This window comes from Colossoma macropomum, unplaced genomic scaffold (assembly GCF_904425465.1).
Source record: "Colossoma macropomum unplaced genomic scaffold, Colossoma_macropomum, whole genome shotgun sequence".
NCBI classification, from domain to species: domain Eukaryota; kingdom Metazoa; phylum Chordata; class Actinopteri; order Characiformes; family Serrasalmidae; genus Colossoma; species Colossoma macropomum.
Genome location: NW_023494808.1, coordinates 8,381,804 through 8,401,645, shown reverse-complemented (window position 1 = coordinate 8,401,645; position 19,842 = coordinate 8,381,804). Strand labels below are relative to the sequence as shown.

The following is a 19,842-nucleotide window of genomic DNA, read 5'->3' as shown; positions in this document are numbered from 1 at the left end:
TACATGATGCACAGTTGAATGGGGCACTGCAATGCACAAGACACAACATAGTACCAAACACCAAACAGGCACTTCATTAAGTACACCTCCTTGTATATAGACTCTTTGTCCATATTATGGTTCTACAATTAGAGACTGTTCTCTGCATACTTTGTTATTTGCATTGTAACACACCACCACCATGTCAGTGTCTCTGCAATGCTGAGAATGATACACCCAAATAATACCTGCTCTGTGGGGGTCCTGTGGGGGTCCTGACCACTGAAGAACAGGGTAACAAAGTATGCAGAGAAACAGATGGACTACAGTCTGTAATTGTAGAACTACAAAGTGCACCTATATGGTCAGTGGAGCTGATAAAATGGACACTGAGTGCAGTAACAAGGAGATGTACCTAATGAAGTGGCTGGTCCATGTGTATGTATATGAATATTTATGTAAAAAAACATTGTAAATGAATTGATTACTTAAATAATTAATTACTGTAATATTACTGTATATAGCTGTATAAACAGTTTGCTAGCAAATGGTTGCATTTAGCTGTAAATGTATTTATTAAAGTGTATACTTTGGTTAATGCAGTTGTGTGTGGTGTATGTAGATTTTAATGTGATGTATGTATTAATGTGTATGTCCTATTTAAGCATTCAAAACAAATAAAACACTGTCTGTTTTAAGAAATTGATAGCTAGGTGAATAATGAACCTTGTTTGATGTGGAGAAAGGGTTTACTGATGTTCAGAATCAGAATAGTCAGAATGCACAGTATCTGACAAACATTTACACGTAGTAGATAGAATAAAAACTAAAATAAAAAGAAAAAACAAGAATAAAATAAAATAGAACATGCATTCCTATCACACATTCAGACCATCACACACTGAGTGCTGAGTGCAGCAGCAGTTAAAAAATGTATAGTGGCAAAAAAGGGTGCTAGAAGAAACAAAAATGCTGGTCTGAGGCTGTAGATACAGAGTTTAAAATATGAAGTGTTACTATATACGATATATACTATAAACCAGCATGTTTAACTTTATTATATTATATATATATATATATATATATATATTTAAAAAGTTTTCCCCCCCTCAAACTGCATAGAGAATAGTTTACCTTTGTAAATTTTAACTGTTCAAGAGCAGCTAGTAGCAATCAAATTGGTACATTGCAATATCTGACAACTCCTGTCTATTCTGCTGTTTCACTCAGAGCAAATACAATTAAAATTGCTAAAAAAAATAATAATAATAATAAAAAAAAAATTTAAAAAATAGCCAGATCAGGATCCATGGTGGTTAAACGCTTATCTAGACTCAAGCATGGCTGTGTAATCAGAGAGTCCTGGTGTTAGACTGGCCTGCCTGTCTCCCATTAAAAATGTGTGCTGCATTATAAACTGCAAAATATGATGATAAAGGGCCCATACAGTTACCCAACTTAAGATTTGTATAACTGAAGAATTGCAAAAAAATCCACTTTCAAAACTTGATTAATTTCTGTATTTGGTTCCCTAATGGTTATTGAGTGCTGTTAAAAGATAATGTCATTTTTATCAAAAAAGAATAAAATGTCAAATAGTGTGTTTTAGTGTGTTTTAAAATTGATACATGTCAAACAGAGTACCCTAATTGCTGCTTTTGGTTTTTATTAGTATTTCACATACTGTCCTAACTTTTTTGGAATTGGGTTAGTATTTGTGTATGTGTTTTATCCACAGGTCAGCTGCATTCTTCTGATGTGAGGATTGTGCTGCTGGGTAAAACTGGATCAGGAAAGAGTTCTACAGGAAACACCATCCTCGGCAGTCAGGTGTTCATAGAGGACGTCTCACCAGAATCTGTCACAGCACAGTGCAAGAAACATGTTGTTGAGAGAGAAGGAACACGTATCTCAGTGATCGACACTCCTGGGATCTTTGACACCTCAATGACTAAAGAAGAGTTGAAAGCTGAAATAGAGAAATGTATCAGTATGGATGGTCCTGGACCCTGTTTCTTCCTTCTGGTCATCAGTTTGGCCACTAGATTCTCAGAGGAAGAGAGAAATGCCATGAAGTGGATTCTGGAGAACTTTGGAGAATATACTTCAATCTACTCCATCGTTCTGTTCACCCATGCTGATCAACTGAAGGGTAAAAGAGTGGAGGATTACATTGCAGAAAGTATAGAGCTTCGTAGAGTTATAAACAGCTGTGGTGGGAGATTTCATGTATTAAATAATGAGGACAGGGAAAATAGCTCTCAGGTCACAGAGCTACTGGAGAAGATTGATCTGCTGGTAGAGAGGAACGGGGAACATTTCTACAGCAAAGATCTCTATCAGCAGGCCCAGAAGGATCTCAGAGAGATGGAGGAGAGAAGGAGGAAAGAAGAAGAGGAAAAGTCTGGTATCACTGGGTGGATTAAAAGACTGATGGAGAATCCAATGCAGTTTCTTGAAGATAGAGTATGTTCAGGTCTTGCTGGAGTCGGTTTAGGAACTGTAGCAGCAGGGTTAGGAGGTTTACTGTTAACAGGAACAGCAGGGTACATCATTTTTTTAGGGGCATTAGTAACATACGCTGTAAAATCTTATCAACGTATGAGAAGACAGTGAAACTGGTAATGCTAATGTTATGCATCAGCATATTTCACACAAGATGTGATGTATAATTTATTCTAATGACATTTGAGTGACATGCGGTATTTCTTATATAACACATTTACAAAATTCCAAAAAGTCTTTTGAACTCACATGGGGATATAGAGCTCCCATCATCATCATCTTGGGAGTATTAGCTGTACACACTTAGAAAAAAGGTACTAAACTGTCCCTGTGGTGGAATCCCTCTTGACACTGGGGTGGTGCACTCAATGGTAAATCGGGAACATAATTGCACCGTAATCTATTGCAATTACATTGTTTAAGTTGAACTTACTCCATACATCCTGTGCATCACTAGCCTTTTTATTTTAAATGATTACATTTTATAACATCATAATCTAAACACATCAGTGAATGAAAAAGTACAAATATGAATGTTTTCCTAGAAAAAAAAAAAACACAGTTAAAGCCATAAAACCATCATTGTGCCTTTAAGGTGCATACATTGTTTGTACCTTGATGAATAGGTACATATAGTATCTTTTTTATCCCACAGTTTGTTAAAGTAATCCGACCTTGAGGAAGCTGTACTTCAGGCTGGCTAGCTCTGACTGTAAGCTGTTTAACTGGTAAAATATGGGGCTTAAACACACAATTCAGTAGTCAAAAAACACTCATTATGAAAAAAGTTACTTTTATGGTACAAAAACAGTCTTCAGTTCAAATCTCAAGAAATATCTGTGTAATTGCTGTGAAAAGTACAGATGGAGTTGCTATATATTTATTTTAACTAAATGAAATATCCACTTTACATTTTATCTTCTATGTTAGGTTGTGCCCTGCCCTTCTCTATGTTTTATAGGAGAAAGAGTCTGAATTAAGGGTGTTCACTCTTAGTCCTGGAACTCTTCGAGTACTACTGGGCAGAAATAAGTCTAATTAGGCCTTTATTAAGTCATCTTATGTCTTTGTAAAGATACTGATCATGTATATGGTTTAAATGTAAAATTGCATTGCATTTAATTTGAAAAATGTAAGTAAAAATACAGCAATGGACAGTTCATCCTGTAAAACAAGAATGATAAAATTTACATGTAAAAACAATTATTAGTTGTTTATTATTTGTTGTTTATTTACAATATTCTAGTGTAATGTTGTTTGCTTTTCTATGTTACTTATGAAATATAAGACAAAAGCTAAGACATTCATATATAGCCCAACAAAGTAGATTTATTTCCCCAATACAGCACAGTGGTAAAACATAAATTACCTATTTAATTCTAAGATTATTTCAGATGACAGCTAATCCATGAAACACAATTATGTTTATGGCAAAGGTATTTGGAAAAGTGGTGCGATATTTCTTTTCTGACCTCCCCCTGACTGTGATTGGTCTAGTCACTGCATTATTTCTTCTGGGCTATTACTGGTCCAAATTACCACATTATTGTTTGGAGACAGGTAACTTAAACCTGGAGTCTATTTCAACATAGAGCATATAATAAGTGACAGCTCCGATTTGTCATAACTGCTTCTTATAATGTTTTAGTCCTCTTTATCTATAGGAAAACAAGGTGAATGCTTCATTGTAGGACACCCAGACGTCCATCACTCCAGCTGCATTTCTTGAACAGATTGCGTCTGGTTGACTGGGCCTCTGAAAAAAAACAGCATCTTTACATTGCCTTGGTTTTCCTTAAACACACCAAACAGCAGCAGCAGTATCTAATGGCGATCGTAAAGATGAATTAAATAATGCTGGGCTTCACACTATACATTGCATGTGGGACTACTATCTTTCCCTGCTTAAACCACGGGGTCCTAAAGACTAACGAGAAATAGCTATTTGCACCTGGCGGGTAAACTTTGTCCTGGGTTTGGCCACTGCCTGCGTAAATGCCGACAGTTCTGCCCAGTGTTCTTCAGTTTGTCACCCACATAGTTCCCTAATTTCCCTAAGTGGTGGAGATACCACTTTGTACTGTGGAACATGTCAAAATTTCCCTTTGACATAATACTGCTTCATCAGGAGCAGCTGTGTGATTTTTCATGACTCATTGTCCTGACATGACTGCATGATTGTGATGTGCATGTGAGGTGGTGTGTCATTAGATTGTGTGATGTAGTGTGACACTGCTGAGTCATTAGTGACAAAATCAAATCTGGATTTTCTATAGGACCAGTGCGACTACTTCACATAACCATAATTACCAGAAATCACTCCTATAATGTAAATAATTCACCACCATCACAGAATTAGTGAACCAAAGAGAAGATGCCTTTGCATCCTGGTTTAAACAGTTTCTCTCTATGTGCACCCTTCAGTGGTGATCACTGACAGGTTTGGGTGCCATATTAAATTATTATTCTTAAATATCTGACCCTTGCAGGACTATGCCCGTATCTACATAAAAGAATCTTATATGTACTTCTTGATGCTTAATTATATTTCAATTTCTGCTTTTCTAAAATTAATATTTTCTCCTTATAGAGATTCCCAAAACTCTTGAGATGACATTCAATTATGCAAAAAATTTTATTAATAAAAGTATTATTACATGACAACTTCAAACTCAACCAGTTTAGAAACAGAAGCTGTGTGAGATGTTGTTAATGTGCACCTAATTATTTACTTCATTACAAAACAAATTTCCCCCCTTCTATTGTTAGACATTATTTTTCTCTTCTGTTCTCATACCAGACCACCAGTAGTCCTTAACAATTTTAATTTGTTTTATAGATCTAAACCAGACTAGCTATTGTTGTCAGATCTAAATTAAGCTAATGTTAACATTCCATTACCATGGGGCAAAGCAGACGTTCTCACTCATTAACATAAACTTGGCAGTTTGTAATGAGCTCACCCCAAACCTTCACTGTGAAGTCAGTTAGCATTTTGCTCATGCTAACCTTAAGCTATGCTCAAAAAAACCACACAACTGTATTTTATAACAAACTTGAGTTATGTCTGCACATAATAATAATATTAATAAGGAAACAGCTGATTCAACTGACCAATTTGTGACATTTAACTGACTTACATTATTGAACAACCCCATCTTGAGAATCAGACATCACATTCATCATTAGCAATAATGACTAAAGATCCAAACTCTTTTGAAGGCAAACTATAAACTTTAGAAACTGTGAGAGCAAAGCCAATAGCATGACCACCATGGTCCTGCAGAGGACATGCAGTCATAAAATGATAAAACCATTAAAGGCCTCCCCAGATTACACAGAACCCAGTGCAGCAGCCTTTAAACAGTGAAAGGCTAGACTTCTTAACCATGGCTAAAGTTATTTAAGTAACTTGTTTATGACGACTCACTGTAGTTTTTACATACAACCTATTATCCTGCTCATGTGTAATTGGCTACAAATATGCTCCCATAGTTAATTTAATTGATCCACCTCTGTGAAAATGACAAAAAACTGAGTTACTTTCCGAATAAGCTTTAAAAGTTACCTGCAACCTTGTCTCCAAGGTAGTCCCATCCACTGACTTGGACTTAGAAGTTTTTTCTAAATTCAGTTCACTCTACGCCTCAAACTGCTTGCATTTGCAAGGACCCATTTCACTGCAGAGGCTCATGCTTAGTGATTATTGTAAGTTCTCCATCTGTCTTTGATCTTTCTCCTTTGACTACTACTGGAGCTGTTTCTATATTGGTAGGATCAAGACCAGCTCGATCAGAACAGCCTTCACTCTCACTGGAAGGAGACTGCTCCTGCTCAAGGGAGGGATTCACTTGCTTTTTGTTTGTATTAATGTGATTCAGCAACTCCTTTCTACTTTAGCTTGTGGAACACTGATACAGTGTTGCATCTCTGTTCATATAAGCATGCCACTAGCCACATTTACATGCAGCCTAATAATCCATTAATAATTCGACTAATAGCTCACTCAGAATAGAATACGTCCATGTGAACACCTCAATCGGAATAGACTAGTCTGATTGAGGCCATTCGGAGTACAATTTCTATCCGATTGATCGAGGTGGGTAATCCTGTAAATAATCCGTTAAATAGAAGAATAATATCTGTGTAAATGCCTGTATCTGATTACATTCCCTATCAGAAAGTTTAAGTCCATTCTGATCATGTTCGTCGCGTCATAGTGAAAGTTTATACCGTTCAACATGGTGGAGCAGAAACTGGTCTGCAGAGGAGACGAAGTTTATGCTCTGATCTTTAAAAGACGGCGGTGGGACGGACGTCCAGCTTATGTGTCTCAGAACACGACGTCTTCCTCTCGGCCTTCTTTAATAAGGACATGTGAAGGACGTTTTCCTGAGTCTGACATCATTTTAAAGTCATTAAAAACACAAGCACTGCTCACTGCTGCTCATCTCACTCTGACTGGACTCACGTGATGTTCGCTGTCATGGTAACGTTTACTGTAAGTGGTACTCCATGCTTGTGCGCCATTTTGGATTGGATTACTTGTAGTGAGCATGTAAACGAAGATTTTCATCAGATTGTTGAGTAGAGTGAGAATAAACACCTCAGTCTTAATCTATAATTAGAATGTTTTCAGTCGGATTAGCAAAAACCTTTGCATGTAAACACAGCCACTGTCTGAACACCTGAACACATTCCTCAAGGACCTTTTTCTTTAGAAAACACAGTCCGCCCACATCCTAAACTAATAGTCTGGGGAAAACCCAAGACAAACAAGAGACAAACAAAAACAAAAAACTGACCCTCTTCAGTTTGGGAGTGAAGTTCCTTTTTCTCAGGTCTCACTCCCCATCTTGCTGTAGTGAAAGAAGGAGATTGACTTGGTCCCATCCCAAAATCAGTGTTCTCAGCGAATCAGATCTGGTTGTAAAGAATAAACTCACTGTTCTTGGGGATTTGAATCCTGTTGTAAATATGTTACTGTTGAAAAAAGAACGTTCTGTTCTGGAAAGAGCAGCATAAAAGGCATTTTGCTGTTATTGGTCAAACCACTGAGAGCATAGTTGGCTTATCAAAAGAAGCTTTCAGCATTAACATTGTATAACACTGGGGCCCATGCTTTTGTGATTTGAGATCTCCTTTTTCCAGTGGACAGGTCATTGTGATCTACCTTAAAAAAAAGGCTGGCCTCATCCTTTTTTAAAAGCTGTGAAACTTTGTTAATGCACTTCAGTGGCCTTTTTTTGATATGCAATGTTACAGGGAAAACGACTGCAAAATCACACCAACCTTGTTGTCAGCCAGGTTTGTGTAGTCTGGACCACTTTTTTCTTCCTGAGTTCACTTTTAGCTGGAAATCCATCATTGTATTTTCTGTGTATAGTTTGAAAATGCCTCCTGATGTTCCCCTTCTTTGGAAGTGTGATGGCTACTTGGCAAATCAAGTTTGACGCTGTAAAAAAAAGTCTCCTCTGAAAAGTTACAAAAGGAAAACGCAAAAATGGTGCTACACAAACTGGCTACCAATAAATGAAAACTTTCTAGATGGTTGCTGCAACCTATATATATATATATTGCTGCTGTCAGAAGAATACCCTATATCTCCATTTTCGCCATTTTTCAGTTTTTGACATAATTTGAAAATGACTGGTGGAAAAAGTATGGTACTTTCACTAAAAAAAAAGTAGGTTTTTTCCATCTCCTGTAAAGTTACCATTTTGGAGATACGAGTTTTTCTTTTGACAACAGCGATATATACACATTCATTCAAAACCTATTTCACCTATGTGAAAAAGTAATCAATCAAATCAATCAAATGTTTCCAACACCTTGCATCTTCTTGGTGCTGGACATTCTCCTTCTGGATTTTCTGATAGAGAGCAGAATTCATGGGTACATCAGTTACAAAAATTCACCCAGGTCCTGCAGATGCAAAGCAGCAACAGACCATCACACTACCACAACCATGTATCATTGTTGATAGGATGTTCCATTGGTGGAGTACAGTGTTAGTTTTATGCTAGATGTAAGGGGACCCGTGTCTTCAACAAAGTTCCATCTTTGATTCATCAGTCCACAGAATGTTACCACAAAAGACTTGAGGGTCATCTAGATGATTTTTGGCAATGGTGAGATGAGCCTTTGTGTTCTTTTTGGCCAGCAGGATTTTGCACCTTACAACTCTCCCATGAATGTCATTTTTGCCCAGTGTCTTACTTATTGTGGAATTGTAAACATTGAATTAACTAAGGCTTTCTTTTGTGGAGGAGGTTTCTTTTGTGACTACCTGGATGAGTTGTTGATGTGGCTTTGGTGAAATTCTGGGTGGGATGCCCACTCCTGGGAAGGTCCACTACCATTCCAGGTTTTCTCCATTTGTGGATAATGGCTCCGACTATGGTTTGTTGAAGTCCCAGAGCTCCCTATTGTGACCCATTCCAGGTGGATTTCAATGACTTAGTGTCACATCTGTATTTGAATCTCCTTAGAATATGGTTGTGTTTTGAGACCTGCTAGATTGCTTTACATTCTCCCAGACAGGTTTCATATATATATATATATATATATATATATATATATATTATATATATATATATATATATATATATATATATATAACTTGATAAACAAAAGCATGACTTGTCTGGTTATTTTAAATAGCTAGGAACAAGAGATCATCTATGATAATAAAATGGTACAAAGTTATATTAGCTGCATATAAAACATCGCTAAATAACCACATTGTGAGAAAATATTTTGATTGATTCTTTGTCTAGAAAATTATCTTTAGACTTTCAATTGCTTAAGCCGTGGATCGAGGAAAACAAGCAAGAGACATGTACTTCAACACTCACAGCGGAACATGAGATGAAGGAATGTTGCATGCAAAAACTTGCCTTCATGATCAAATTCCAGATTCAGTGATAAAGCTACATGAGTTAGTCTTGTTTGGATGAGACAGCACTGCCATGCTTGATAAGAGTAGAAGTTGGTTTTAACTGTGCATTTTTGTCTACAGTCATGATACATCAACACAAATGTATCAAAATCTACTTTGTGTTGGACTTTACATTTATTAGATCTGCAAATACTTTGTAGTAAAAACAAAACAAAAACAAAATATATATATATATATATATATATATATATATATATATAGAAACCTGAATCAAACAGATGTTCAAGACAGCTACAAGGGGTAGATGTTAAAATCAGTCTTGGGCAGACAGTAACACCTCAGTGCTAGAGCACATTGTCCCAATCGAAATGGTTTCATGAGAGGTGAGTACTAAAAGGCAAGCATGAGCACTGAGTCCACAAATTGTTAATTATCTTTAAGTGTGGAAAGGAAGGGTGGAAATTCTTCTGAGTTGCTTCTAAGCACTTTTTTTTTTGCTTAAAGCTTAAGAGTCCAGGCAACTGAAATCATAACTGGAGACACGATTTCACGTTCAATAATTCAGCTCAAGTCAAATAAAAGGTCTAAATGAACTAGTGAGAATGCTTGAAAACTCATGGATTTTTTTTTTTTTTCATGCTCCTACTTTAGCCAGCACGGCATCACATAATAAATCAGCATTTCAGCACTTTTCTCACACTTATCTTACATGAAAAATTGCATTATAACATTTTACATGTGTCAATGCATGTAAATTATGTTAAAAACATTTTGCACATAGTGAAACACTTATTTCAACATTTCATCATAATTCATTTATAATACAGAATAGATATCTACTCACCATATCTACCAATTCTCTTGGCCATTTTCTTGCAGATTAAGATTTCGTGCAAAATTTTAATCACTGCAGCTGGTTTTGGGGCTTATCTGGAGTTGGGACATGGGGATTTATATAACTTGTTCTGAGAGCAGAAAAAAAAAGATACATGCAGCCAGTGAAATCAGAGAGGAGGGGGTTCACACTCACCTTTGGGAAGAAAGGAGGCTGGCTCCTATTTATGTGGTAAGGTAAGTAAAACAACGAAAAGTTATGTTAGCTCAGTAAAATGAGCTGAATATATAATAATTATATCTGTGTGCTAATATAAATTGCTTTGTGTGATTTCATTAATGGAGAACCAAACAAATGCTTTTCAAACAAGTTTAAAGAAATAGCATAACTCTATATTTCAGGAACCCCCACGACCCAGAAGGCTAAGTGGTTTAGAAAATGTGTGTGTGTGTGTGTGTGTGTGTGTGTGTGTGTGTGTAGCTCAGGAACAGTACCTTAATGGGATCTACTGCTTACTTTTGGGGTCCCTCAAGCAGGGTGAAAGAGGAATCAGGCACTTCCATTCACTGCTTAAAAGTGTCTTCCTATTGAGATCAAGCATCTTCTTTACTTTCTATAAAGTCAAGGTTTAAACACATTTATTCTGTGGCATTTAAACTGTTGAAGGTTTTATGTGTTAAGTTTACTCTCTACATAAGTCTCTTAGCCTTTTATGATTGTCTGTACATTAATTTTGTTTATTGTGAGCTGTTTAAGTAAACTGCATGAATATATATTTAAGTTACTATACAATACAGTACAATCTACAATGGTATTCACCACCTTGAGATCCTGCAATATTTGAAATGTGTTTGTGTGTGTATATAAATACATATTTATAAATATACCAATAGAAGTGGTCCAAAATGACCTAAAACATCAACAAAAAAACTTGTTCCACGACACTGGCTTGAGAGCGGTCTGTCATAGAAGGTGTCACGTGAAGATGCAATCATTAATTAAGAATTTCTGACACACATTCTTGCCAAATTAAGACAGGAGTGGTTGAACAACAAAAATATTTTACAATTGCCCAGTCAAAGTCCAGATCTCAATCTAAAACAGAACCTGGCCAAAATCACTCCCAGTGTGCAAAGCTGGTAGAAAGTTACTCCATCTAACTAAAAGCTGTAATTGCAGCAAAAGGTCATTCTACCAGGCACTAGACTGAAGAGGCTGAATATTTATTATAAGCAGCATTTTTTAAAGATCTGCTGACAAATAATGAATACTTTAAGAACATACTGGTTTGTAAATAAAAATACTGGCTGTAACAACATGTGTGTCATTTGTGATGAAAACAAATCTGATTGATTTTAAGGGGATTAAATATCTCTGCACGGCACTGTACATTCCTAATGTTTAAGCTTATGTGCATATATATATATATATATATATATATATATATATATTATATAATATATATATACTATAAACTTCATCAGATTGTCACACAACTCCTAATAGTAGATAAGGAGAACTGAAACAAATGAGATAAAAATAAAAGAAATAGACTTGGTCATTTATTTATTGAGGAAAATGATCCAATTTTACAGATCTGTGAGTGGCAAAAGTATGTGAACCTTCAGGAGTAGCAGAACATTTGAAGGTGAAATTAGAATCAGGTGTTTTCAATCAATGAGGTGGCAATCAGGTGTGAGTGACCACCCTGTTTTATTTAAAGAACAGGGATCTATTACAGTCTGATCTTCACAGTCTGAGATTTCTGAAGACCTCAGAAGAAGAGCTGTTGATGCTCATCAGACTGGAAAAGGTTACAAAACCATCTCTAAAGAGTTTAGACTCCACCAAGTCACAGTCATACAGACTGTGTACAAAATCAAGACCACTGTTAGGCTCCCCAGGAGTGGTCGAACAACAAAGATCCCACCAATAGCAAGGGGTGTAATAGTAAGCGAAGTCACAAAGGAACCCAGGGTAACTTCTAAGCAACCATTAGGAGAACATTGAACAATAGTCTGCATGGCAGGGTCACAAGAAGAAAGCTGCTGCTCTCCAAAATGAATATTGCTGCCAATCTGCTGTTTGTTAAAGATCACATAGACAAGCCAGAAGGCTATTGGAGCAATGTTTTGTGGACGGATGAGACCAAAATAGATCTTTTTGGTTTAAATGAGAAGCGTTATGTTTGGAAAACACTGCATTCCAGCATAAAACCTTATCCCATCTGTGAAACGTGGTGGTGGTAGTATCATGGTCATGTTAGTCTTTTAAAATATATATATATAAAAGAGTTATTTGTAATCCAGATGAATCTGGTGACTTTGGAGGGTGTTGAATGCTTGTGTAAGGCACTTATGCAAAGGGCTTGCCCAAGGTGTTTAGTAAGAAACATTGCTAAATTGTTCAATCGCTAGTAATTGAATGCAAGAATGTCCATCAGATTTGAACAAATTCACACACACATATGCCCATGACCCAGGAGGATAAGTGGCTTAGATAGTGTGTGTGTGTTTGTGTGTGTGTGTCATTTTTCAGCTTTTGACATTTGAAAATGCCTGTTGAATGGAGCAAAAGAAGTGTCCCAAAATAACTTCCATTTATTTATATTAGAAGTAAAGTAGATTTGGATTCCTCTTTCGCCCTGCTTGAGGGACCCCAAAAGTTAGCAGTATTAGATCCCATTAAGGTACTGTTCCTGTTTCCATTTGTTTGGTTCCCCATTAATGGAATCACACAAATTATATTAGCACACAGATATAACTGTTATATATTCAGCTCATGATATTGAAACGTTAAAACGCAATTGCTAATGTAAGATAAGTGTGAGAAAAGTCCCGAAATGTTGATTTATTATGTGATGCCATGCTGGCTAAAGTAGGAGCATGACAGCACAACTCCTTTTTCTTTTAAGGCAGTGCTGTCTCACCCAAACAAGACTAGCCTATACAATTTTATCACTGAATCTGGAATTTGATCATGAAGGCAAGTTTTTGCATGCGGAATTCCTTCATCTCATGTTCCGCTGTGAGTGTTGAAGTACATGTGTGCTGCTTATTGTCCACGATCCACGGCTTAAGCAATCGAAAGTCTAGAGATCACAATGTGGTTATTTAGCAATGTTTTATATGCAGCCACTTTTTACAGTTTTGTCATCGATGATCTCTTGTTCCTAGCTATTTAAAATAACTGAACAAAGCCATGCACTATTATATAGAAATGGTCAAACTTATGGTTGTGTTTGACTGTAGCAAATAGGAGTTTTAGTTTATGAAAACTAGAGAGTATAAGACACTCCTACCTTATCAGTCCACCTTGTAGACGTAAAGTCAGAGACGACAGCTCATCTGCTGCTGCACAGTTTGTGTTGGTCATCCTCTAGTCCTTCATCAGTGGTCACAGGACGCTGCCCGCAGGACGCTATTGGCTGGATGTTTTTGGGTGGACTACAAACCTTATCGCTGGTTTGCTTTTACACACAAGAATTACATTGAACTGTGTATCTATTGTGGAATTCCATATATCATCCATATGAATGGTAGAGAACTTCATCCATTTGCTGCTTGTTTTTCATTTAGATATAAACAGTCAAGCACCTGCAAACAAGGATCCGTTCTTGTATGAGAAAGGACGCAATGAGTCAAAGCAGTCATATAACAAAATGAACCAATCACGCAGCCCCACTCGCGAATTCATTGGTAGCGAACCCCAGACCACTGATTTCAGGAGTATCAGAGATCTGCTTTGTTGTCATGGCCACTTCAGTTAAGACTGAAGTTAAGACAGAAGACATTACAGAACAACAGTCCTTAAGTCTATAGTCTTATCTTATTTCCAGAAAAGAAAATGGTTTTACAGAAACATCCCAAGTGCCAAAATATCCTAAATATTTTCTTAACTTTAAGATAAACCCCAGAGCATCTTAACTTGTTTTAATTGTCTGTTTCTATTGTTTTATGCAGTGACAGGCAGCATAGTTCACTATAACCAGCATAATAACGCTACATTTGTCTGCACTTAAAATGGTGCTTTGATTTGTGATTTTATTTTTCTAACAGCATTTTAAAACCCCAGACACTGCAGACTCGATCTCCACCACCCCCTCTTATTACCTTTGTGTTAATGTTGATGATAAAATATTACAATGATGGTGGTGAATAATGAGGAGACAGAGCTGAACGTGTGTCTGTTTATTAGGAGGAATAATGTTAGTGCGCTTGACTAAAGCGTTTGGGAAATGAAACTGAAAGTGGAGAGCGGCGGTGCTCTGATTCTTTATACCAGTAATGGCAGCTAACAATAGCTGTCTGACTAACTAACTTGATTACATGTTTACATTTCAGCTGTGCACACATGGTTGGTTGTTAGGTAACAGATACGACAGTTGATTGTCGACTTCAATTGAGTAGGTTAAGATTTCTAAACTTGAGATAAGAAAAGATGCTGTAAGATAAGATTCTTAAATTAAGGTAAGATTTGCTTCTGTAATATGAATTTGTGAAAAAATATTATCTTGATCTTAAGTAATATGATCTTAAGTTAAGACAAAAAGATAGGAAGTTTTTGTAATATGGCCCCTGGTCTCTGGACTGTTTCTGGGCTCAAAAAGAGCGTTCACACTTGACCAAACATACTAAACTCATAGAGCAAGCGGTCCTGGGTCTGGGAAAAAAGCTCTAGTGTGAAAACACCTTTAAATTGTTCCAACTGCACCGCTAATTCATTAGTAGCACTTTACAGATTGGTAATAAGCAGGTAATAATATGGTAATATCATGGTAACAAGTTGTACTAACCTCAAAATTACAAGCTAATTTTCTAGTTGCTACTAAAACAACCCGATAATAAAATGGTAAAATAATATTAACAAACTTTACCTGTTAATAAAATTTTGGTTTTCCATTTGATTCAAAAACTATGAGTAATACTAAAGAATTAGTCAGTCATTTCTTATGTTTGTATATTTTATAATGTATTATTTAGTGTTATAAAATTAGCTTAATCAACATATCACTCCAATTCTTCTAAATCCTTATGGGATTTTGTAATATAAGGGTTTTTACCCTCAAAAACAATCCAGTAGTTATGCTGAAACTATGTGGTTCTAGAGCTGTTAAATGCCAGTTCATAGTTACTTATCTGTTATGTCTTTATATTTTCAGGCACAGCATGATGTACAGGCATAGATAAGCCTGTAATTACAATCAAACTAAAAGAGACTGGAACTTCTTACTATTTTGTCTTAAAGTTACTGCAGCTTGCATCAAATAACAAAAATGAAACTAAAACTGTAAATATAATAAGATTACACAGAATCAGGGCTGGAAAATACATCACATGTTGCTTTTGTGTTACCTGTTCACAAAACACTGTTACTGTTACTACTACTAAAAGGCTTTGAAATTAGCTGAAATATCAAATCATACCACATTTATCTTTATACAACATGGGTATCTTTTTCATCCTAACTTTAAAAATAACATAATTTTAAGGTTAGTACAACTTGTTACCTGTGTTTTACCATTTCATTACTGACCTGTAACTGCTACAATCAATAACCTTAAAGTTAGTAAAAACTAGAAAATCAGCAAGTCATTTTCAGGTAAATATAACTTATTGCCATAATATTACCATATCATTACCTACTTATTACTGATCTGTAAAGTACTGAAAAGGGCATCATGAGTGTACAGGGGTGTGTCTTACCCATGGCCTAGTAAAACAAGTAATACAGGCTTTTAACAAAGAACTCATTTGTATTTGCCCTTTTTCACCATAGTAAAGAAACAAACAGATATAGGGCGTATTTATGGGTTTTGAGAAAATATGTGAAAGTACACCTGAAGAAACATCTCAGCAGTGAAACACACAGCAGAGGATCAGTGGGAGTGCTGGCTAACGCTGCAGTGATTGAACTGCTGGCCTTCATAACATCTGCAGTGTTGACACAACAATCAGAGATGGTAGTCAGGGAAACAGGCAAAGCAGGGCCAGGCTTGTACAAGGTAGCTGCTGTGGCATGCCATCTGGTGGGCAAGCTAAAGGGGTACCCTCAGGGCCATCATAGACTACCTAATGATTTCTGGGAACTAATAATCCCTGTTTGTAATATTTAGTTCATTTTTATTAAATAGAATCATGCTTGTATTTACTGTTATACTTCCCAGTATTACATTACTATTCCTGTTTCATCGTAAAGTTCTAGATGGTAGCAAAAGGGTTAAGTTCTTTAAATTAAGTTCTTTAAATGCCCAGCAGAAAATTGGCCAATCAGAAATTGTGTTTGTGGTATCTTGGTAGATAAAGCCAAGCAAGCTCTCTTAATGGCTAGGACTTCAGGAGCTGCAGAGAAATCCTAACATGTTAAATTTACTATCAGCGTAATTATGCAGTGACAGAGGAATCAATCAATCACATTTTGATTGATTTGATTTCCAATGTGTGGAACCAATTTCAGGAAAAAAAAAATGTCACTCTTGGCTTTCTGGAAGTTCTTGATATGTGCCTGACTGTTAGAAGTGGAAAGGCTATTTACTGAAAGAGTCACTGTGAACCTGCTGTAAGGTAAAACATAGGCTAATATGTCTGTTACAAACTTAAGTCAAACATGGAATGTCTTTTAGAAGCTTGAAATGTCTGCGGTTAATCTAGAACAACCAAAAAAAATATAAAAATAAAAAATTAAAGAAAACTGGCATTAGCTTAGCACTAAAAAACTACAAGAATCTCATTTTGTAGAGATGAGTTTTTCCTCCTGTGTTGACCATGTTTTGACCCTTATGGCTTGAGTTAAGGGCCTAACTCTAATAGTCAAGGTTTCCTACTGCTAAAGTCATAATGTGATAACAAACAACATGGGAGTTACAAAATACATTAAATAAAAAAAGGCTTGCACTCTAAGTGATACACAAAACAGGATATTTAGATTGAGCATTTGTGCTTCAGCACATTGACCAGCCTTGAACAGTTTCAACTATTCCCCACCCCAAAAACTCATACAAGTCATGAGGTATTAGATGATCAGTTGTTGATGTGGATCAGTTGTGTTGGAACAGGAAATAGTTGAAACTGTGCAGTATAGTGTGTTCACACTGGTTAGACTAAGCAACAGTATTATAAACTATGAGTCACACTTAGAACACAGCATGCTGGCGACCTCTGCTGGTCAAATGAGTGTGCAACATCAAAAACCCAAAACAAAAATGTATAAAATTCAATGATTTAGTAGCTTTCATATATTGTAATTTGGCTGTAACATCCTGAAATAACCAAACCTGAATTTGTCTAACATATCTAGGCCTTCATATATAATTGACTTTTATATAGTTATGTTTCAACCCATTTTTCAAATTGATCAAACCATATAGATAAATATTTTGTTATTTGTTGTTATCACTATAATTTTATCATGTTAAAATCAGTGTTTTGGTCTTATGGGACTATTTTTTTTAGCAAAACAGTAGAAATTTGATTGTAAATAAATGTATAAATATTAGTTCTGAGGTTCTTCATACTAAATCAATTGGAATATGAGAGGGTTGAGCATGTTCAGATTATATACTCCATATGGGACCAAATCAACCGATCAGCAACTATTATGAACACAGTGTTCTTGTCATAGGAAGTACTCCTATAATGCATTCATGGATGGTTTTCAAGGCACTAATTAGTGGGAGGAGATTATGACATAGAGGCACCTACTCCCATTTACCAAGACTGATGGTAAACACTGACGATGTGCTGTTTAACACCAGAGAAAAGATCAGCTTACATTTGACACTAACTTGACAGCAGTTCTATTATAGTACAGTATGACACCCAACATGCCACATTATTATTTATTATAATTTATTATTTTATAATACTATTCTATTCTATTCTGTTCTATTGTATTATATTATACAACCCTGTTACCAAGAAAATTGTGACACTGTGCAAAATGTAAATAAAAATACAGTGCAATGATGTGCAAATCATGTAAACCCTATATTTAATTGAAAATATTACGAACATAAAACGTAAAATGTTGAAACTGAGAAACTGTATTGTTTTTGAATTTGATGCCAGCAACATGTTTCAAAAAAGTTGGGACGGGGGCCTGTTTACCACTGTGTTTCATCACCTCTTCTTTTAACAACACTCTGTAAGTGTTTGGGAACTGAGGAGACACTGCTGTAGTTTTAAAATGGAAATGTTTTCTCGTTCTTATTTAATATGGGATTTCAGCTGCTCAACAGTCTTTTTTTGTCATATTTTTTATTTCATAATGCACCAAATGTTTTCAATGAGTGGCAGTTTAGCACCTGGACTCTATACGTGCAAAATGTGGTTTGACATTGTCTTGCTGAAACAAGCAAGACCTTCCCTGAAAAAGACGTTGTCTGGATGGCAGCATAAGTTGCCAAAGCCTGTAAATATCATTCAGCAGTAATGGTGCCTTCACAGATGTGCAAGTTACCCATACCATGTGCACTAATGCAGGATGGATGCTGGCTTTGAACTGTGTACTGATAACTAGCCAGATGGTCTTTAGCCCAGAGGATGCAGTGTCCATGATTTCCAACAAGACTGTTCAAAACAGTGTTTTTCAGAAGTGTTTCTGAGCCCATGCATTGATTTCCACTACAGAATCATATCTGTTTTTAATGCAGTGCTGCCTGATAGCCTGAAGATCACAGCAAGCTAATATTGGTTTTCAGCCTTGTCCCTTGCATACAGAGATTTCTCTGGATTCTCTAAATCTTTTAATGATATTACGTACTGTAGATGATGAAATCCCAAGTTATTTACTATTTTATGTTTAAAAACATTATTCTTGAATCTCTCTTTACTTCTGAAAGACTTTTTATACACAATCATGTTACTGACCTGTTGCCAATTGAACACCATATGTTTTTTTTTCAGCATTACACAACTTTAGTTGCCCCTGTCTCAACTTTTTAGAAAAATGTTGTTGGGATAAAGTTCAGAACAGGCATTTGTTTTTCAAAAAACAACAGTGTTTCTCAAGTTTAACATTTCATATGTTGTCTTTGTACTATTTGGGGTTTAATTGATTTGAACATCAATTGCATTCTGTTTTTTATTTACATTTTTGCACAGCATCCCAACTCTTGTAGAAAACGGGGTTGTATTATATTTTATTACATTATACTAATTTGATCAAGCAAACAAAAAACCTAAAACCAAATAGTTGTAGAAATTATTTCCATACTATTTTTAAAAAATCATGTACTTTCTTGATGAGTAATAATGAGTTGTAGACATTCACTAGTAGGATAAATGAATTTGGCTGGTTTTCCACAGATGTTATGTCTAGTCTCAGACTGTATGACTCATTGTCATAGAGTCTTGTAAGGTCTACAAACTTCTAGACAAACTTGAATGAATTGTACTACATTAAAATGCCCCCACTGTTCATTCTACGTCCTGTATATTGTGCTAGAGGAACATTATATTTGGCTAATATTTGGATATCTGTGACACATCAGATTACACTAATCATACCCCATTTACATTGAACCACAGACTCTTATTATAGACTCATCAGCATATTCTCTATTCCGTGGAGGAGCCATTGATGCTGGACTGATGTGAGGTCATTCTTTCTCTCACTGGACAGA

General features: G+C 35.9%; 1 protein-coding gene across 1 annotated transcript; it reads left to right on the top strand.

The window, feature by feature from the left end:
* Positions 1-361: 361 nt before the first annotated feature.
* On the top strand, positions 362-2,595 carry LOC118797954 (GTPase IMAP family member 7-like). Its single transcript, XM_036557252.1, has 2 exons — positions 362-417; positions 1,692-2,595. The coding sequence occupies exons 1-2, from the start codon at positions 362-364 to the stop codon at positions 2,593-2,595; spliced, it is 960 nt and encodes a 319-aa protein (XP_036413145.1).
* Positions 2,596-19,842: the final 17,247 nt, after the last annotated feature.